This window comes from Balaenoptera ricei, chromosome 15 (genome assembly GCF_028023285.1).
Source record: "Balaenoptera ricei isolate mBalRic1 chromosome 15, mBalRic1.hap2, whole genome shotgun sequence".
Lineage (NCBI taxonomy): Eukaryota > Metazoa > Chordata > Mammalia > Artiodactyla > Balaenopteridae > Balaenoptera > Balaenoptera ricei.
Genome location: NC_082653.1, coordinates 63,690,295 through 63,708,435, shown reverse-complemented (window position 1 = coordinate 63,708,435; position 18,141 = coordinate 63,690,295). Strand labels below are relative to the sequence as shown.

The window sequence follows — 18,141 nt, the reverse complement described above, 5'->3', positions numbered from 1 at the left end:
CCCTCTGTCTCCTAGGGCCGCACGAAACAGAGCATTCGAGAAACATTCATTCTACAAATACCTCAGTGTCTATTATGTGATAGTTACTATTCATGTGTGTTTGGTTTATGGGTCTGCAAAACCCTGACAAGTTGGGGGACCCAATCCTGTAACAAGACATGGAAGTGGCTCCAAGTGCCGACAGCAGGTGGGGGGCAGGGAGGCCCACCTTGAGAAATGCCCAGGGCTCCATAGATGCTCAGCCGGACTTTCGTGTGCTCCTGGGTCCCATTGACGATGGGGTCATCAGTCCAGAGACTGAGCCAATAGTTAGAGGCCAGGGAAGCAACGTGGTTACACAGGAAAAGGAAGATGCTCAGAAAGGAGATGAAAAGTCCTATCGCCTTCATGTAGTCCCAGTACACGGAGAGCTTGACCTGAGACCAGGGAGAGAAGGCATCTTACAGAATGCACACACCAGCCATGCCCACCCAAGGTCAGGAACTTCAACAGACCCTGTGGTCCAGCCCCCTAACCTGTGCTTATGCCTACGACCCCCTCCCCCTTAGTTCCTCGGCAAAGAAGTCATCAGCAGCAGAGTCAAGGTTTCTGCCCTCATGGAGCTTCCAGTCAAGCGGCAAGACAGGCTTTCATCAAATCACTGCCCAGATAAATGCATAATCCCAGAGAAGGGCTGGAAGTGGTACATGATTTCATACGAGTATAAAACTGGGCATCCTGACCTAACCCAGGGTGGGGAGGTATCAGAGGAGGTTCTCCCTAAGGAAGGGACATCAAAGAATTAACCAGGTGAAAATGGAAAAAAGGCACTCCAGGCGGAGGGACCAGCATGTGCAAAGGCCCCGACGTAGGAGGGAACCTTAAAGGAGGAAAGGATGGCTGGAGCAACATGAGGCTGAAGAACAGGGAGCGGCCAGACCACACAGGGCCTGAGAGATCCTGCCCAGGATTCCGATTTTTACTCCAGGACCATCAGGGAGCCATCAAAGAGTCTGAAGAAAATGGGAAGATGGGACGTGTTGCCTAGCACCCACGACCAAGTGTCACATCCCCCCCACCCCCAGTCCTCTGAACACCCAACACCAATTCCTCCCAATCGCAACTGGCCTCCCATTGCTCAGCCCGTTCCCCAACTCCACCAGGTGACAGCTGGGGGCTTCTTTCACTCCTATGTCCCTATAGAGCCCAGCACGGGGGCTACGTAATTACGTGTAGCCACGCAAAGGGTGGCTGAACACCACAGACAGGGACAATGTGCTTTGGGCCAGCCCCACACCCAACCCGCCGGGCGTGGTTTCAGCAAACTCCAGGTATCTTTCCCTGTGTGTGTGCTCATTGTCACATGAGGCTTTTCATGCTGAATTTTGGGTCATAAACATCATCTGCTTGAGGTGCAGTCTGGTTAAAGGGAAGCAGGTGGAAGAACAGAGGTCCAAGGTATAGCTGAGTGTTTCCTTTTGATTTTTATTTTCCAAGTCTCTGTTCTTCAAACTTAAAGAGTGGGGAGGGGGTGTAAGAATAAAGAACATGTTTATCTCACCACCTGGCCCCCTCATGCAGCTGAGCTGCCTGCTGACCCCGAGTTGCTCTGCAGGACTTGGGACCCTTCCTCATGAGCAGAGGAACAAGGTGGGCATGGGAGTCAGAAGTGACCGGGGTGGGCTGAGCCCAGCTCCGCTCCTGTTCAGACTTCGGCAAGTTACAAGCCCCCAGGTCTTTGTTTTCCTTGCATGTAGAATGCAGATACTGGCGGGACCCACCTGCTCTGGGTGGTGTGGGGATTAAGTGAGGATTAAATGGGCCTAGCACCTCTGGCCCTTCCTTCTCAAGTCCTGGCTTCTGGGCATTTCTCTGGGTCCCTGGAGGGTCACTAAGAGCAAGGGAGGAAAACACCCTACAGCCACCTCTGCCCCCAGACACAGGTGTGACCAAGATGAGGTTAGGAGCTGGAAACAGAGGGCCCGTGAAATTCTGGATGTGTCCAGGTAGATCTGAGAGAACAGTGCCCCAAACTTGCTCGTTCCCGTATCACCTTTCATAGGTTCGTTTTTATTTGTGTACTTTTTTTTAAACTTATTTTTAAAACACTACTCCCTATTAAAAAAAAAAAAAAAAAAAAAGACCACTTTAATTTTAAAAATAAACTTTGCATTACTACCATAAACAGAAAATTGACACTTGCCCGAAACAGATGATCATAAAAAAAACACAGTAAAACAAGAGCTTGAAACCTGCTCTCCTTGTTACAAAGAGAAGTTTGTGATTGTTACTGCTATAGACGGAATGTTTGTGTCTCCTCCCGAATTTGTAAGTTGAAATCCTAATCCCCCCCCACCCCGACTATAAGTTAATGATCTATAGGGCTGAGTCTGTGATGACCTGAAACCAAGGCACACACAACTGAACCCCGTGAGGTGGAAGCCCTGATTTAAGGCGTCTGGGTCACCTACGGCTAACAAGGGCCCCAGCTGCTCAAAGGAGGCGGTGGTCAGGACGGCAGAGACTACAGATACCAACCCTGGAGTCCGAGTGCCAGGTTCAAATCCCAGCTCTGTCACGCACCAGCTGTGACCTGGGGCAAGTCACCTAGGCCCTCCGGTCTGGTTTCCGGCCCTTAAAACAGTACCTTTCGAGGCTCCTTGTGAGGAAGACATGAATTAAGACGACCCCAGCACTCCGCACAGGGCCCAGGCCCCAGGGACGCACAGCGACGCGGGCCGCCGCCCTCACCTGCCCAGTCTGAGCCTTGTCTGCCTCCATCAGCTTCCAGGTGTCCTCCTCCACGGGCCTGGGCTTCTGCAGCTCCGCGGTGCTGGTGTGGTGCCGGCTGACGTCCCCGCCGTAGGAGGAGCTGCTGAGCTGTCTGGGGAAGCAAGGCACACGGGCGTCAACCGCATGGAGGCCCTGGGCAGAGGTGGGCCCCCAAAGCACCAAACTAGTTCACCCTTCTGATTTTACATAGGTGACCCCGAGAGGGGAAGGGTCTGGCCCCAGGGCCCCACGGAAGAACCGCTCCTTTACGCGGACTTTATTCAGAAAGCATTTCCTGCCCACCAGTACTCACCAGCTTTATGCAGATCATGACAGATCATCATCCAGAGCGCTTTCCTCCCTGGGGCAGTCTCTTTCCCTGGGGAGGTGTATGCTTGGGGAATGACATGGTGTGTGTGTGTGTGTGTGTGTGTGTGTGTGTGTGTACACGGCTCAGACCTACACAAGCAAAGGGATGGGGTACGACTTCCACCTTGGTCGTCAACTCTACTGCCTTCTTGGTTTGCCTGCCTTGATGAAGCGAGTGTGGAGGTTGGAGAAGCCCACGGAGCTGGGAATGGAGGGGTGCTCCAGGCTGTGGCCAGTTAGGAACTGAGGAACTGAGTCCTGCCGACAGCCACGTGAGCTTGGAAGCCGACCCTTCCCCAGCCAAGCCTTTAGCTGAGACCCCAGCCTGGCCAATGCCTTGGTTACTGCTTGTGAGAGACCCTGAGCAGAGGAGCCAGCTAAGCTGTGCCTGGACTCCTTGACCCACAGAAAGTGAGATGACAAACCGCTAAGCTTGTGATCCTTGGTTATGTAGCAATGGAAAACGAATACCCAGTGTTCTGTGTGTTTCTGCTCAGTCCACCTGTGGCTCTCTCTCGCAGTCACCTGCCCCTACGTCCCAGAACAGCCTGTAGGCGCCTGCCTCATCTCAGCTAATTCTTAGACTGATTATGCTGGCCGCCTGCACAGACCAGGGCAGTGTCCCCTCACCCCCTGGCTGACTCCGGGCAAGGCACTGTTCTAAGTGCTTTACACACACACACACGCCGAGCTCACCACCGGGACTGGTGCGCCAGCAGAGAAGGAAGGAAGTATGTCCACCTCTCGTGTATGACACAAAGCCAGGCTCAGGAGGGGACCGTGGGCAGGGTTCTGAGGGGCACAGATGCTTGTGCCAACTTCCGTCCCAGCCCATTTCTGTGAAATCTCCCCACCCCAAAAGAAGTAACCTCAGGTGGCCCCAGCTCACCCAAATAATAACTGAGTGGCATTTACTGAGTGCCGATGGCTTCACAGGCAGCGAATCACACAAGCCTTCCTACAACCCTACAAGGTGAGTGCACCAAAGACCCTATTTGACCACTGAGGAAACTGAGGCACAGGGAGGTTAATGCCGCTCCTCCAAACACCCAATGATCTAACCAAAAGCAACCTTCTTTAAAAGCACCGAAGTGTAGAACTTAGGAGCACTGGCTCAGAGGCCAAACTCGGGTTCAAATTCAAGCTCAGCTTCTCTGCAGCTGCATGACCTATGGACAGCTCTCAGTTTGTTCACCCGTAAAATGGGAAGATGACAGTAACTACCTCCAGGTCCACAGACCGTACAGGGCTTGGCACTGTGCCTAGCTCCTAACAGGACATAAAACGCAGCCGTCACTATTACTCTATTTTGAATCAGCTGCTGGTTCTTAAAGCCTGAACGTTCCAGGCCCCTCTGCGTGACTTGAGCAAAGAGCCACACCATGTAGGGAGCTTGAGTGTCAGAAGCGCAGACGGATGGGTAAATCGTGAGGCCTGTGTGAGCCGTGCCGCCTCGCAGGAACAGAACCAGGCTTCCCCTTTGGGCCTCTGTTCCCTGGGAAGTGAAGTCCCCCCCCAAGGATTTGGGAGGGAGACAGAAGCTGAAAGCCTTTTTTGGTAGGTGAGCCTCGCCGCGGGCACCCTTCTCCCTCCTCTCCCCCCCCAGGCAGGGGGCAGAAACGTGATGCCGGGAGAATCCCCAGGGTGTTCCCACCCCCCCCACCCCCCCCCACCCCCGCCTTACCTCTGCAGTTGCTTCCCCGCAGTGTCCGTCACCAGCATGCCGTTCTCCACCTGCTTCACCTCCTTCCCTGGCCTGCCAACACCTGCTAAGCCTGGCAGAAGCGGGGAGGGGGAATCGTGGCTTTAAGAGCTGGACACCAAAACCTGTCACTGTGGGGGGAGACGGCAGATAACCTGGCCTCCCGGAAGCTCAGAAAGCAAGACCTGCTTTGCTGTAGCCACAGACAGGCTGCCCAGCTGGGCTGCAGGAGATACTGGAGCCAGCTTCCTTGGGGCAGGGATGGTGCTTTGCAACCGTCTCAAGGGCCCCGGGCCCGAGCAAGTGCCCTGTGCCAGCAGCGACCAGTAAAATCCAGTTCTGGGGATGGCATCTGTGCTGTGTGAAGCTCGGATAATGGAGCCAGGACGCAGGGAACCACTCGGGGGAAAGGGCACAGTCCTCTGGTCCCCAAGCATCCCAAACAAGGGCGAAACCCAAAATACATGACAACCAGTTTTGACAAGGGCATCAGACACTAGAGTCCCAGATGCCCCCAGCCAAGAGTTAACCCTCTGGTTGCCGGGTCAAGGGGAGGGCCTGAAGATCAGGGTAAAGGGTACCTGGGATTGCTAGGGCAGTGGCTGTTTTTCCAGTAATAAGGAACTATTTCAACACTTCAACAACTGATACAGCCACCACGGGGCACCATACCAGCCGGATATCTGCCCCAATCCCAGGAAGTATCCGCCCAGCATCAACAATGATCACCATCACCTTAAGAACAGTGGCTAACATTTATCATCAGCCACTGTGCTGTGCTGAAATACAGTCTCTCCTTTAATCTTCCAACAACTCAGTGATACGTTTATTACCGCTCACTTTGCACTGATTTCCTCACTCTTTGGTGCCAGGACAGAGAAAGCAGGAGAGAGAAGCATAAGGTAGGGCTCCAAAGGACTGATCCCAGAAGAGGAGGGGATGCAGGACAGAAGTTATATGAAGGGATAAATACGCAGCCAGCAGTGACCCTGAGAACATGCTGATGTGACATGAATTAAAGCAGAATCCAGAAAGGCAGGTTCTCTCAGGCGACAGCCACAGGAAGAAACAGAAGATGGAAGGGAACCAGGGCTGGGGGTCATTCCTGGGTTGATGGGAGGAGCTCTGAGCTGGTGATTCTCAATCTTGGCTGTGAATGAATCACCCAGGATGCCCTGGGCCAGCCAGGTCCCTGCACTGACTCTGCCAGGGAGGCCAACCCCCATGCTGAGAGCACAGTCAGGTAGCTGGGACGTGTGGGAAGTGTTCTCTCACTTCCCAGCTGTGGGTACTGCGGAAGCAATGAACCTCTCTGAGCCTCAACTTCCACATCTGCAAAATGGGAGCAACAACAGCACCCGCCCTCATTAGCGGGAGGATGAAATGAGGTTGTGCCTGGTGCTCGGTAAATGTAAGATGCTGATGAGGCGCTTACTGTTATATCTGCATTTTTAAACACGTCCCACAGATAATTCAGGGGCACAGCCAAGATTGAGAATCACTGCTTTAAATGTTTCCTTAAATATCAGCATCTTTTTTTTTTTTAAATTGGAAAAAAACCCTAAAACAAACAGAAGAGTGATAACAAGCAGGACTTCCCATGCAGCCGCATGCAGACAGTGCTCATATACATGCACAGCACTGGGGCCCAAGCCCGGCCTTGACTGTCTTGCTCTGTGCAGGGATGGGGATGCTTTAAAACACTCCCAGAGACATCTGTCCTGCGGCGGGGGCTTCAGAGAGCCCTCTGTCCTGCACAGCTGCCCAGGGGCCCTCTGGGAGCCTCAACCTTCCCTCCCCCTCCTGCTTCCCACACAGTAGAGGCCCCCACAGTGGCCTCCATGGCTGCCTCCCCGTCTTCTCCACCCAATTAGCCCACAGGTGATACGCCAACTGGGGCAGCTGGAAAATTCTCGTCTGCAAGGGAGGGACAGAGAGTCCTAGGAGGGGAACCGAACATGTGTGCTGCACCACGCCATAATTTGCAGGGGCTTAGTCCCCCTCCCCCCGAGTCTCCCAGGCCTGTCTGCCAGGCTCCCCAGCCAAGGGGGAACCTGCCCAAGGCCAGCCGATCAGAACCCCTCCCCCCGGCACTTTCAGCCGTCGGTGGCCCCAGGACCAAAGATCTGTCCAACTGCTCTGTCCTAAAGGAGTCTCATGCCCAGAGTTCCCACTGCCTGAGTCCTGCTTGTTCAGTTTTGCCTTTGATTTCTGAGCTGCCTGTAAACACCCTAGTTTAACTGGCTGGCGTTGGCTCCTGTGCCTTCCAAAAGGGGCCTCTGTCTGGACCCTCAGCCACAGGTGCCGGTTACGGAAGACAGGAGGGAGGGGTCTGCTCTGGTGGCCGGCTCACACTTTTCTGTCACCAGAGGGAGCCAGGGCAGCCTTTCCTGCTGAAGTTCTTCTAGAAACATCCCGCCTCCGGTGCCCCAGCCACCTGGCAGCTACTCCATCAGGAAGCCATCAGCCCGGTGCTGTCTTGGCCTGCCTGGGTCTTGATCATGCCCAGGAGGTATGGGAGGGGTCGTTATAATCAAACTGTTACCATTCATCGTCCACCTACTGTGTGCCAGGCATTTCGCAACCAGGATCTCCTTCAAGGCATGCTGGTCATGGTCATTTGACCTGCAAAGATGGTAAAGCTTAGCCGAGGTCACTCAGCCGGCCTGTAAGAAATCTGGAGATTCGAACTGTATCCACAAGGGCCAACCACAAAGCCAGGCACAGAGCAGGTGCCCAATAAATGCTGGATGAATGATGGAAAGGGATGGAAAGGCAGACATTCAAGGGTCCCTTCCCAGGCATGCAGCAGCAGGACAAGTCCATCTGCAGCCTCATTCTGCAAGCACAGCCAACTCCAACCCCGCTGTCACTGACCTTCCTCCTCATCCATCACATTGGTGCCTGGGAATTCACAAGACCCAAGAAAGCGTTAAGTACCAAGGTAAAACTCCCTACCCTTGAGTTCCCCCACTTAAATGCCCAGAGGGTTTGGATGAATGTCTTTCCTTAAGGGTGAGGGGCAAGGACAGCTGAGGAACCTGCTGCATTTGTGCCTCGGTTTCCCCATCCCACGTGTTCTGGGCGCATCCCTGACAAGTACAGTGCCTGGGCCAGCCCCCTACCCTAAAAGCTGCAAGTGTTCAAACATAAAGAGAGCTAGAAAAATGCAGACAGACCTTCTGTCTTCACGCCTGTTTTCTGGGCACCAGAGGGAGAGAGAGAAAGTATTACAGAGCGTAGGGCAGGCGTGCCAGCTGGGAGACGGCACAGGCCTCTCACCAGCCCACAGCCTCTGCTTCTTCAAGGACATGAGCACCTTGCTCTGAGCCAGCTCCCCGTGGAGAGAAGGGGGAAGAGGAGGTGACTTGGCTTAGATATCATCTTGGACGCCCCAGGCTGGGACGGGGACCCCATCTCAGGGTTCTTCCAGCTCCCCAGGCTTGCCTCCAGCACCGCGCTTAGCACGATGATGTCCTTGATTATTTAGTGTTTCTCTCCCCCATCATACTGTGAGCTCTTGAGACCATTCCTAGGTCTTATCTACCACTCTACTCCCAGCACCTGGTGCATCCGATCGCCATGTGGGGTTGTACAGGATGTGCACTGCACAATCCAAGGGGCACCATTTCATATGGTGGCTCATGTACCAGATGTCCCCGTGGCACACAGCAGATAAGCAGATGGACGGATTAACAAATGAATGGCCAAGTGAACGAGCAGAGCCGACCTTCCAATGCCAGAGGGGCACAATATCGGCCACAGTGGTGCCATCTCCTAGCCTGAACCCACAAAGGTGATTTCTAAACCAGCCCTGAGAGAAACGGGCAATATCAGCTCATGGTTCTTTCCAACCTGGGATATATACACAGATGTGTTAATGTCCGATGGTTACGCAGGGCATGCCTTAAACAATCAAGATGCAACTCATTCAGTCACTTATTTAACACATTTCCTGAGTATCCACTATGCGCCAGGCACTGTTCTCAGCCCTGGGGATACAGAGGTGACCAAAAAACCTTCATGGAGCTTAAATTCCAAGGGAGAAAAAGAGATAATCAAGTAGTAGATCCAGAATATACTGTCAGGCAGTGTTAAATGCTACAAAGAAAAATAAAGCAGGGTAAGGAGAAAATATGAATGGTGGGGGGTTGGGAGAGGGAGGGTGCTATAAAATAATTAAGAAGCAAAGACATAAAACTTGCAACCCAATGACTCTTCTTTGAGTGCTTCTAAGCACCAGGGATGGGCCTGTGATACTAGTAAGCCAGGCGCCACCCCAGCCCTTGAACCGCATAAGCGCTGCCCGGGCCGTGTGTTCAGCCAGCCACTGACCCTCAAGGCGGGCACCTCTCAGGCTCGCTGTTTATTCTCAAGAAGGTTCTGGAACTCAGCTTGGGCAAGAGCCAGCAGGCAAGTCTCCCCCTTGAGGGAAGAATTCAAGTCACTGTTTTACAGTCAACGGCTGGTTTTTGACCAAAAACGGAATCGATCGGCTACATCTCCCAGCCCTATCCTCCCGCCTCGGCCCTGCAAGTTCTTCAGACTCAAAAGGGGAAGAAACATGGACACTGAGGGCAGCGGGGAGGAATGTGCCATCTGTCTGACAGACTCTCCAGCTGCTGTTCGGTGCTTACAACAGACTTCTGCAACATGGGGAGGTGCCTGGGACCTGACGTTAAGAAACAAAAGAGGGACAGGAGAACTGATGACAAAAGCACACCCTAGGACCCTACTCTTCTCAGGGAAAAGGTCCTGGGCTAGAGAGGCAGGTGGGAAAGAGGCCAAATGCCAACGCAGTTCCCCTCTGGGCAGTGCAACAGCAGAAGGATGTTCTGTGTGCTGGTTCCTGGAGCTTTTCTACACTTTGCCATTGTCTACACGGAGCACACATTGATTTTATAATCAGGTAAAAAACAAAAATCCCCAAAAAATCTGAAAAAGGGAAAAAAATGAGTGACAAGGTTGAGAGATGTCTCGAATAAGGTTCTGAAAAGCAGCCAGGTCGCTGGAATCAAAGTCTTTCTCCCAAGATGACAAGGGAAGAACCTGGGCAGAGAGAAGTCACAGCAGAGTGGCTTTCACACCCTCGGCTCTACTGACATCGTGGGCTGGGTGATTCTCCGCTCCGGGGGGACAGAGGGGGTCGCCCCGTGCACTGCACGTTGTTTAGCAGCACCCATGCTCTCTCCCGACTAGATGCCAGGAGTGTCCCCCTCCACCCACACTGTGACAACCAAGCATGTCTCCAGACATTGCCAAGTGTCCCTGGAAGGCACATATGTTCTCTACTGAAAACCGCCACGCTAGGTTTTAGGTTCCTAATAAAGAAACCAGAGAAAATAAAAATGTTCTATACCTTCCAAGTACAAGGGTTAATGAACTACTTTGTAAACTCTCTTTGCAACCAAAACCAACAAACAAAAAGTCTCCTAGAAACAGGATCATGCATATCCCTGGGGAGGGGTCAGTCTCCCCTAACCCCAAGCCTAGCTCCTATTCCCCATCCCAGGGAGAAAGAATCCCCTCACAGCAAACACTTGTCCTTCAGCCTGCGTGTTCTAAAAAAGACCTGATTAATCCAATGAGGAAACAAAAGTTTCCCTTTAGAAGGAGCCAAAAATGTGGTTCAAACAAATCCAAGGTCACTGGCACTCAGAGTTGACTACAGCTGAGCAAGACTGGACCCTGACGCCAAGCCTTATCGCCGGGGCCCCTCCACAGAGGTGGAAAGAAAGGGGGGAGGGCGTTTGGTTTTTAGACCCATGGGCAGAGGACCTCTGTGACCTGCCCAGCTTGGGGCTGGGTGGCTGAATTGGGGAAATAACCCCACAGTGGTGCTAGAGTGGTGGATGGTATTTTCACCACTAAATTAAGTGCTGACGTGCACACAAAAAAATTTTTTTAACTGGCAGCATTCCATATTCTGCATAACCTGCTTTGGATATGCGGGCGGCTGGGGAGGAAGGGAAGGGAAAAAACTCAACAAGATATAAGGACAGTCCCTGCTCAGCTGGATAGAAAGGGGAGAGAGAGACCTCATTCTGGGAAAAAGATTCAGATAAACCCACACACGTCACTTTAGAAAGCACAGAGGGTTATTTTTGCCTAAATGCAGCCCACCAAGCAGGCCGGTGAAATACAGTGATCTTGAAGTTGCCACCACCCATCGTGTGACCTTGGCTTGACTTGGGCTAAGAGACAATCTGAGGAAGGAGACTCTGCAGCAAGAGGAAAGCAGCTTAGACTTACAGCAGAACCTTCCAACCACAGGAGCATGAACATGTAGAAACTCATTCCAACCTGGAGTTTAAATGTTGGAGGGAGCGTCAGCTATCTTGCACTGGCAAAAGAAAATACTTTTCTTTTAAAACCCCTAGGGTTTGTAGCAGCACTATTCATAATAGACAAAAAGTGGAAACAGCTCGAATGCTCATCAGCTGATGAATGAAACGTTGCATGTCTACAATTCAACAATCAGAAGAAATGAAGTGCTGATGCAAGCTACCACAGACAGACCTTGGAAACATCAGGCAAAGTGAGAGAAGCCAGTCACAAAAGACCACGTTAAAGAATTCTGTTTATATGAAATGTTCAGAGTAAGACAAATCTATACAGAAAGCAGACTTGTGTGGCGGTCGTTTTGTGATGTATAGAAATATCAAATCACTATATTGTGAACCAGGAACTAGCACAGTGTTGCAGGTAAATTATACTTCAAAAAAAACCAAAAGAGAAAAAAAGATCAGATTTGTGGTCACCGGAGGTGGAGGGGTGAGGAGGAATTGGATGAAGGTAGCCAAAAGGTACTAACTGCCAGATGTAAGACAAATAAGTACTAGAGATATAACGTACATGATTAATATAATTAAAACTGCTGTGTGTACATATGAAATTTGTTAAGAGAGTAAGTACTAAGAGTTCTCATCACAAGGACAAAAATTTTTTTCTATTTCTTTACTTTCATATCTATATGAGATGACAGATGTTCACTAAACTTATTGTGGTCATCATTTCAGGATGTATGTAAGTCAAATCATCATGCTGAACACCTCAAATTTACACAGTGCTCTTTGTCAATTACGTCTCAAAACCGGAAGAAAAAAAAGAAAGTAGATGAGTGGTTGCCTAGGACTTGAAGGGCTGGGAGGAAATGGGGAGTGACTGCCAATGGGTATGAGGTGAGGGGGGTGAAAATGTTCTGAAATTGATTGTGGTGATGGCTGCACAAATAAAATACTAGCATTTTTTTTTTAAATCATTGAATTGGGTGAATTGTATGGTGTGTGAATTATATCTCAATAAGGAACTTATTAAAAACTACGAGGACTCCAGCAAACGCTAACACAGAGGAATGAAGGTGTGCACTCTTGCTGTGTGCCCTCCCCTTTCTGACATTCAGTGGCTTCCTGCTGCACAGAGAACAAAACCCAAACTCCTCACCCTGAAGGCCCTGAAGGGTACCCACCCACACCCCCGCCAGCCTCGTCTCCCACCCTGTCCCTTGCCCACCACGGTGTGGCCACACTGGCCTCTTCTCTGTTCCCTGAACAGACCGAGCTCACGCCGGGCTGAGGCCTGTGCTGTTCCCTGTGTCAGAACACTGTTCCCCACAAAGGGCTTCCCTGACCACCCTGCCTGAGTTGCCCGAACCCCCATCACTCCCCGGCCCATTACTCCACGTGCTTTCCTTCACAGCACTTAATGCTGCATGACACCATCTTCATCTGCTGATTGCTTACTGCCTTTCTCTCCCACTAGATTCTGAGCTCCACGAGGGCAGGATGTGCCTATATTTTGTTCACTTCTGTCTCCTCAAAACCTAGAACGGTACTGTTATGGGCTGAATTATACTCCCCCGCCAACTAAATTCATATACTGAAGCCCTAACCTCCAGTACCTCGGAATGTGACTGTACGTGGACGTAAGGTCTTTGTAGATGTAATAAGTTCAGGTGAGCTCATGAGGATGGACCCTAATCCTATATAACTGGTGTCCTCATGAGAAGGGGAGATTTGGAGATAGAAACACCACAAGGAGAAGAACACCATGTGAAGATGAGGGCAGACTGGGGTGATGCTTCTGCAAGCCAAGGGACGCCAGAGATTGCCAGCAAACCACCAGAAGCTGGGGGACAGGCATGGAACCCTCACAGCCCTCAGAAGGGACCAACCCTGCTGACACCTTGATCTCAGACTTCCAGCCTCCAGATCTGTGAGAAAAGGCATTTCTGTTGTTTAAGCTACTCAGCTGATGGTACTCTGTTACGGTAGCCCTAGGAAAATAATACAAGCGCTTAACACATATTAGGTGCTCAGTAAACACCTACTGAATGACTAAATCAATGAATAGTAAATAGCTTTCTTAGTGATCGGCCCCATTCACAGGGACAGGGACCCGCCTGCCCCAGACACAGAAGGGACAAGCTTCTTTAAGCCTCAGTTTCCTCACCAGTGAACTGGGAACCACATCCTACCTCTTTCATGAAAAGCTGTTAGGAGGAGTCAACAGGATAACCCCTGTCAAGGACAGAAGCCCCAGTAAGTAGTCAACAACCACTCGCGGTTGTGTGTCTTTACATCACAGACACCTCGATGACAACTCTGCCCACAGGAGTTGTGCAACGAGGCAGTCCTGCAGCCCCACCCCGGGGGAGAGCCAATCTGAGACCTGTTTGGGGACTAAGCATGTAACAAACACACCCCAGAGGCTCAGGGAGTCTGTAATTAGCTCCTGAAAGAGGGAGATCGGAGTAGGACAGGTGACCTCTCTTTAGTTCCACTCTTTTTAGCAACAGCTGAAACCAAAGCAGAAAAGGCATCAGGTGACCTCTTCTCTCTCCGTATTAACTCAGGTCGAGGCTCCGAGGAGGACCAGCAGAGGATCCATTCCAGACGCCAATCTGACATAAACACAGGGGAGCCTGGAAAGGCTGCCAACCAATTCCCTGAATTTTAAACCAACTAATAAGAGAGAGAACAGGATTCTCAGAAGCCTCACCCCATTTGCTTCAAATAAAGACAGGGTGAGCTCCCAGCCCAGAATTCAAAGCAGGCCTCTGAGACTATCCCTGCTCTCAGAGTCCTGACCTGGGAGGACAGAGCGGGTGTGGTGGCTGGGAAGCGGGCAGGTCTACCTGGACCTGGTAGATGCCAAGTGCATGGGGACATCAGAGGGGCACTCTTCCCAGGGAAGTAATAACAGCAGCTGTCATTGGTACCGTGCCAAAGGCTCCAGTAATCTAGCACATTCATTCTACACCAAGTGCCTGAAGGTTGGTTCTGTTGTTACACTGCTTTATCAGCAACGGCCGGACATTACACAGCTGGAAAGAGCAGCAGCTGGGGTTCGAAGCCAGGTCCTGCCAACTTCCAGCCTGCAGGCTCAGCCACCACATTTGGCCTCATGACCCTCACATCTGTCCTGGATTATGGCACATGTGCCATTGGCTTCTCACAGCCTCTTGGGAGCCAGGAGGACTGTAATTATCACGACCTCCATTTTTGCCACCAACACCCTGAAACTCAACAGGCACAGAGCCTCATCGCAGAAAAGAGTGGGGACTTGCGTCCAGCTCTGCTGACCCGGCTATAAAGCACTGGGGCCCCCTCTCACTTCAGCCCTGAAAGTCCTTCCAGATGGTTCCTGAGGGGGCCTGGCCCAACTCCCCATCTGATGCCCTGATGAGCTGCCAGGGCGGCTGGTGGGAACCTCCAGGGGACAACTGGGGCTGGACAAGGCACCACCCGCGCCGGAGCCCCGCGCAGCCCTACCGTCGTCGGGCTCCCCCTGCTCCTGCTCGGCGCTGGCGTATGTGCGCAGGAACTCGGCAAAGGCCCCGTCCCGGGCCAGCAGCTCCTGGTAGGAGCCCATCTCGGAGATCTTGCCACCACTCATGACAATGATGACATCCACCTGGGGCAGGTAGCTGATGCCGTGCGTGACCAGGATCCGCGTCTGCGGGCAGAGACACGGCCACATCAGCGCATGCGAGGGAGAGGGAAATTCCCCGCCTCCCTCCGCCCACCTGGACACAGATCTCAACTCTGAGGCTGGACACGCGCCTGGGATGCAAGCGTGCAGAAGCATTCCAATCCGCACGTGCTTTCATTCAACACGCGTGTGCCGGGAGCTGGGGTCGGGGGGCAGCAGGGAGGGAAACAAAGATTCCTGCCCCAGATTCCAGGGTCGGGGGAGAAATGACCGACGTAAGTAAAACACTGTCTGCTGGACGGTGAGCACACATTAGCAAAGGGGAAGGGATACCGAAGTGGTGAGGGGCAGTGCAATTTTAACAAGGGTTATGGGGGAAGTTATTTTTGAACAAAGATCTGGAGGAGAGGGAAGGAGGGAACCATGCATGTGTAGATGAATAAAAGAATGACACTGCTGCAAAAAATGTGCAGGCAGTAGCTGAATTTTTTTCAAGTTTCTCCCTCCGCAAAAAGAGTACAGAGTTTTGTACATGTGTATACATTTTATCTGACTATCTCAAAGTTTGGGAGGATGTTCATCAAACTGTTTACACAAGTTGGCAAACTTTTTCTTAAGTGGTCAAATGGTAAATATTTTCAGCTTTATGGGCCCTCTGGTCGCTGCCAGGTCTGAAGGCAGCCATACACAAGACATAAACAGATGGGCTGGCTGTGATCCAATAACGCTTTATTTATGGAAGCTGATATGTAAGTTTAATGCAATTTTCCTGTCACAAAATATTTTTCTTCAGGTTTTCTCCAAGCAGTTAAAAACGTAAAGACCATTCTTAGCTGGTGGGCTGCCCAAGAAACAGGCAGCAGGCCAGATTTGCTGGCCCCTGCTTTCCACAGAGGAGCTAGGGCTGCAGGATGAGGGAGAATCATTTTTTTTAACTTTACATATACTTTCATACTCTCTGGTTTTGCTACTATGGACATATGTTACTTTGACAACAGCAAAAACAATTTTTTTTTTTTAAATCTCATGTTATTTATTTATTTATTTATTTTTAATTTTATTCATTTATTTATGGCTGTGTTGGGTCTTCCTTTCTGTGTGAGGGCTTTCTCTAGTTGCGGCAAGTGGGGGCCACTCTTCCTCGCGGTGCGCGAGCCTCTCACTATCGCGGCCTCTCTTGTTGTGGAGCACAGGCTCCAGACGCGCAGGCTCAGTAGTTGTGGCTCACGGGCCTAGTTGCTCCGCGGCATGTGGGATCTTCCCAGACCAGGGCTCGAACCCGTGTCCCCTGCATTGGCAGGCAGATTCTCAACCACTGCGCCACCAGGGAAGCCCCAATTTTTTTAATATTTAAAAATTATACAGAATTTTTGTGGTGTGCATGGGAATGCTTACAACACGTTAAGTGGCATGAGGTTTACGATGTCTAGGCATGATGTGATAATCCTATTAAAAAGCTTATATACACAGCAAAAAGACTGGAAAGAAATACAAAAATCTCTAAGTGGGGGGATTATGCATAACTGCTTTTGTTTTTCTCCTTCGTGGTTTTCTGAATTTGCTACATTTTTCCCATGGGCATGTCTTACTTTTTTAATGGGGGAGGGGGAGGAAGAGCCAGTTAACCTCCCGCCCCTATAATTCCCCTAAACAAATAAATTAAAAAATAAAAGAGGAAAGGAACTGTTTCCTGTCACGTTAAGGTGTGGTGGCAGTTTTCCTGCTCAAACCTCTGTCCCTTAGCCCATGGCCATCTCAGCAGGGAAGGGAAAGCAGCCTCCCTGCTGACAGGGGATCTTGGGGTGGGATTTCCCTCTGCGAAGCCACCCCCCGTTATTTAATCAGGAAGAGAGTCTTCTTTTGGCCAAGTGGAGGCAATGACTTCCAGTCAGTGCCGAGAACATCCGCCTATAAAGACAAGAGCAAGAAGGCTGTCCGGGGAAGGCTGCCAAGGGAAGGATTAGAAACATGTTCTCGAGTCCAGTTAAGTTAAGGAATCCCAAAGGGGACACACTGAGACTTGACCAAAGAGCGACGGCCAGACCCAGACCCCGAGCCACCCGTGCAGCAGGTACCTTATTCTTCAGCATCCCCTTGGGGCCAACCACGTTTTCAAATATGTGCTTCCCCACGTGGGCATCCACTGCCGAGAGGGGATCGTCAAAGAGGTAGACGTCGGAGTTGCAATACACGGCCCGGGCCAGGCTCACGCGTTGCTTCTGGCCGCCAGACAGGTTCACGCCCTGGGGAGAGACAAGTTAGAAGGGTGGGCCTCCTGGGAAGCAGAGACAGACAGAGGGGGCCACCTGCTCAGGATGCAGGAGACGGCGGCCAGAGGCCCTTCAGGGCTGCACCCGCCACCCGCGGATGGAGCAGGCGGCAAAGGCGTGAGATCACGCCTGCACCGACGTGGGTTCAGGTCCCGGCAGGGGGTTCGGCCTCAACTGTAAAACAGGCAAAGAGAAAACCTGAGCCTCCGGGCACTGCTGAGCAGGGCACTCGGCACAGTTGGGAAAGGGAGGCTGGTGGCACCAAACAGTGCTAGCTGCAGGGAGGGCTCCTGATCTTGGAGTCTGGTTCTTACTCTGGATCACTCACTGGTGAAGCCACACAGTCAAGGCAGGCTGTGCCCTGGGGGTGCTGCAATCCAGCCTGTGTCCCACTCGCCGGCAGGAAGAGCACCATTTTCTAATTTGAACCAGGGTGCACGGCCCACACAGCCCTCCTGCAACAGATAACCCAGCATGACTTCCATATCTGGCTGGAATCAAAGTGGACATGGGCTAACTGCCCAGCCCCTCTCCCAAGAGATGCCCACCCTCTCCATGCTCTGAGGTGGGGTCCTGGCAGCCAGGTTCATTTTGAGGGTCCCTCTGGCCACAGCTTGTTGGCCCAGGGCAGACACCAGACCCAAACTAAGCCAATCACGTCCTCTCCCTCCAGAATTTGGTACTGGGACCTAAGCAGCGAAAGTGAGGAGTCTCCAAGTGGCAGAAACAGACACTTGTGAAAAAAAAGGGACAAAGCTGCGCAGAAAAGCAGAGACAAAAGACAGAGGAGGAACCAGGTTGCCTGTCCCAGGTTGCCTGTGAGCCCCACCACATTCCAGCCCTTGGATTCCAGGAGATGCATTTGTATCCTTAAACTCAGTTCTCACTGAGTTATTTTCTGCTTATACTACCAATAACTCAGGCTCCTTTTCTACTTGAAAACCCTAGTAATTTGTTTTTTCTTTCCAAGGAGCTGCAGATTTCCCTCAAATAAAAGAAATCATTCACCAACTAGGAAAGCTGGTGGAGCCACTGGCTTGTAACTAAAAGCAAAGATGGGAAAGCTCTTCAGTGCAGCTGTAGAACATTCACACTCCCCGAGCGCACACACGTAAC

General features: G+C 51.6%; 1 protein-coding gene across 3 annotated transcripts in view; it reads right to left on the bottom strand.

Annotated features, from left to right (window-relative positions):
• The window catches only part of ABCC1 (ATP binding cassette subfamily C member 1), a 132,004-nt gene that overhangs the window by 16,984 nt on the left and 96,879 nt on the right, over nucleotides 1–18,141 (bottom strand). For 2 of the 3 annotated variants that reach the window (XM_059896074.1, XM_059896076.1), the window contains exons 18-23: nucleotides 16,831–16,998; nucleotides 14,596–14,779; nucleotides 7,700–7,726; nucleotides 4,805–4,895; nucleotides 2,731–2,863; nucleotides 209–416 (exon numbers count right to left, since the gene is read on the bottom strand). In XM_059896074.1, the coding sequence (XP_059752057.1) occupies nucleotides 209–416; nucleotides 2,731–2,863; nucleotides 4,805–4,895; nucleotides 7,700–7,726; nucleotides 14,596–14,779; nucleotides 16,831–16,998 (811 nt within the window). The remainder of the gene's footprint in view (nucleotides 1–208; nucleotides 417–2,730; nucleotides 2,864–4,804; nucleotides 4,896–7,699; nucleotides 7,727–14,595; nucleotides 14,780–16,830; nucleotides 16,999–18,141) is intronic. The other variant, XM_059896075.1, reaches the window with a different exon arrangement.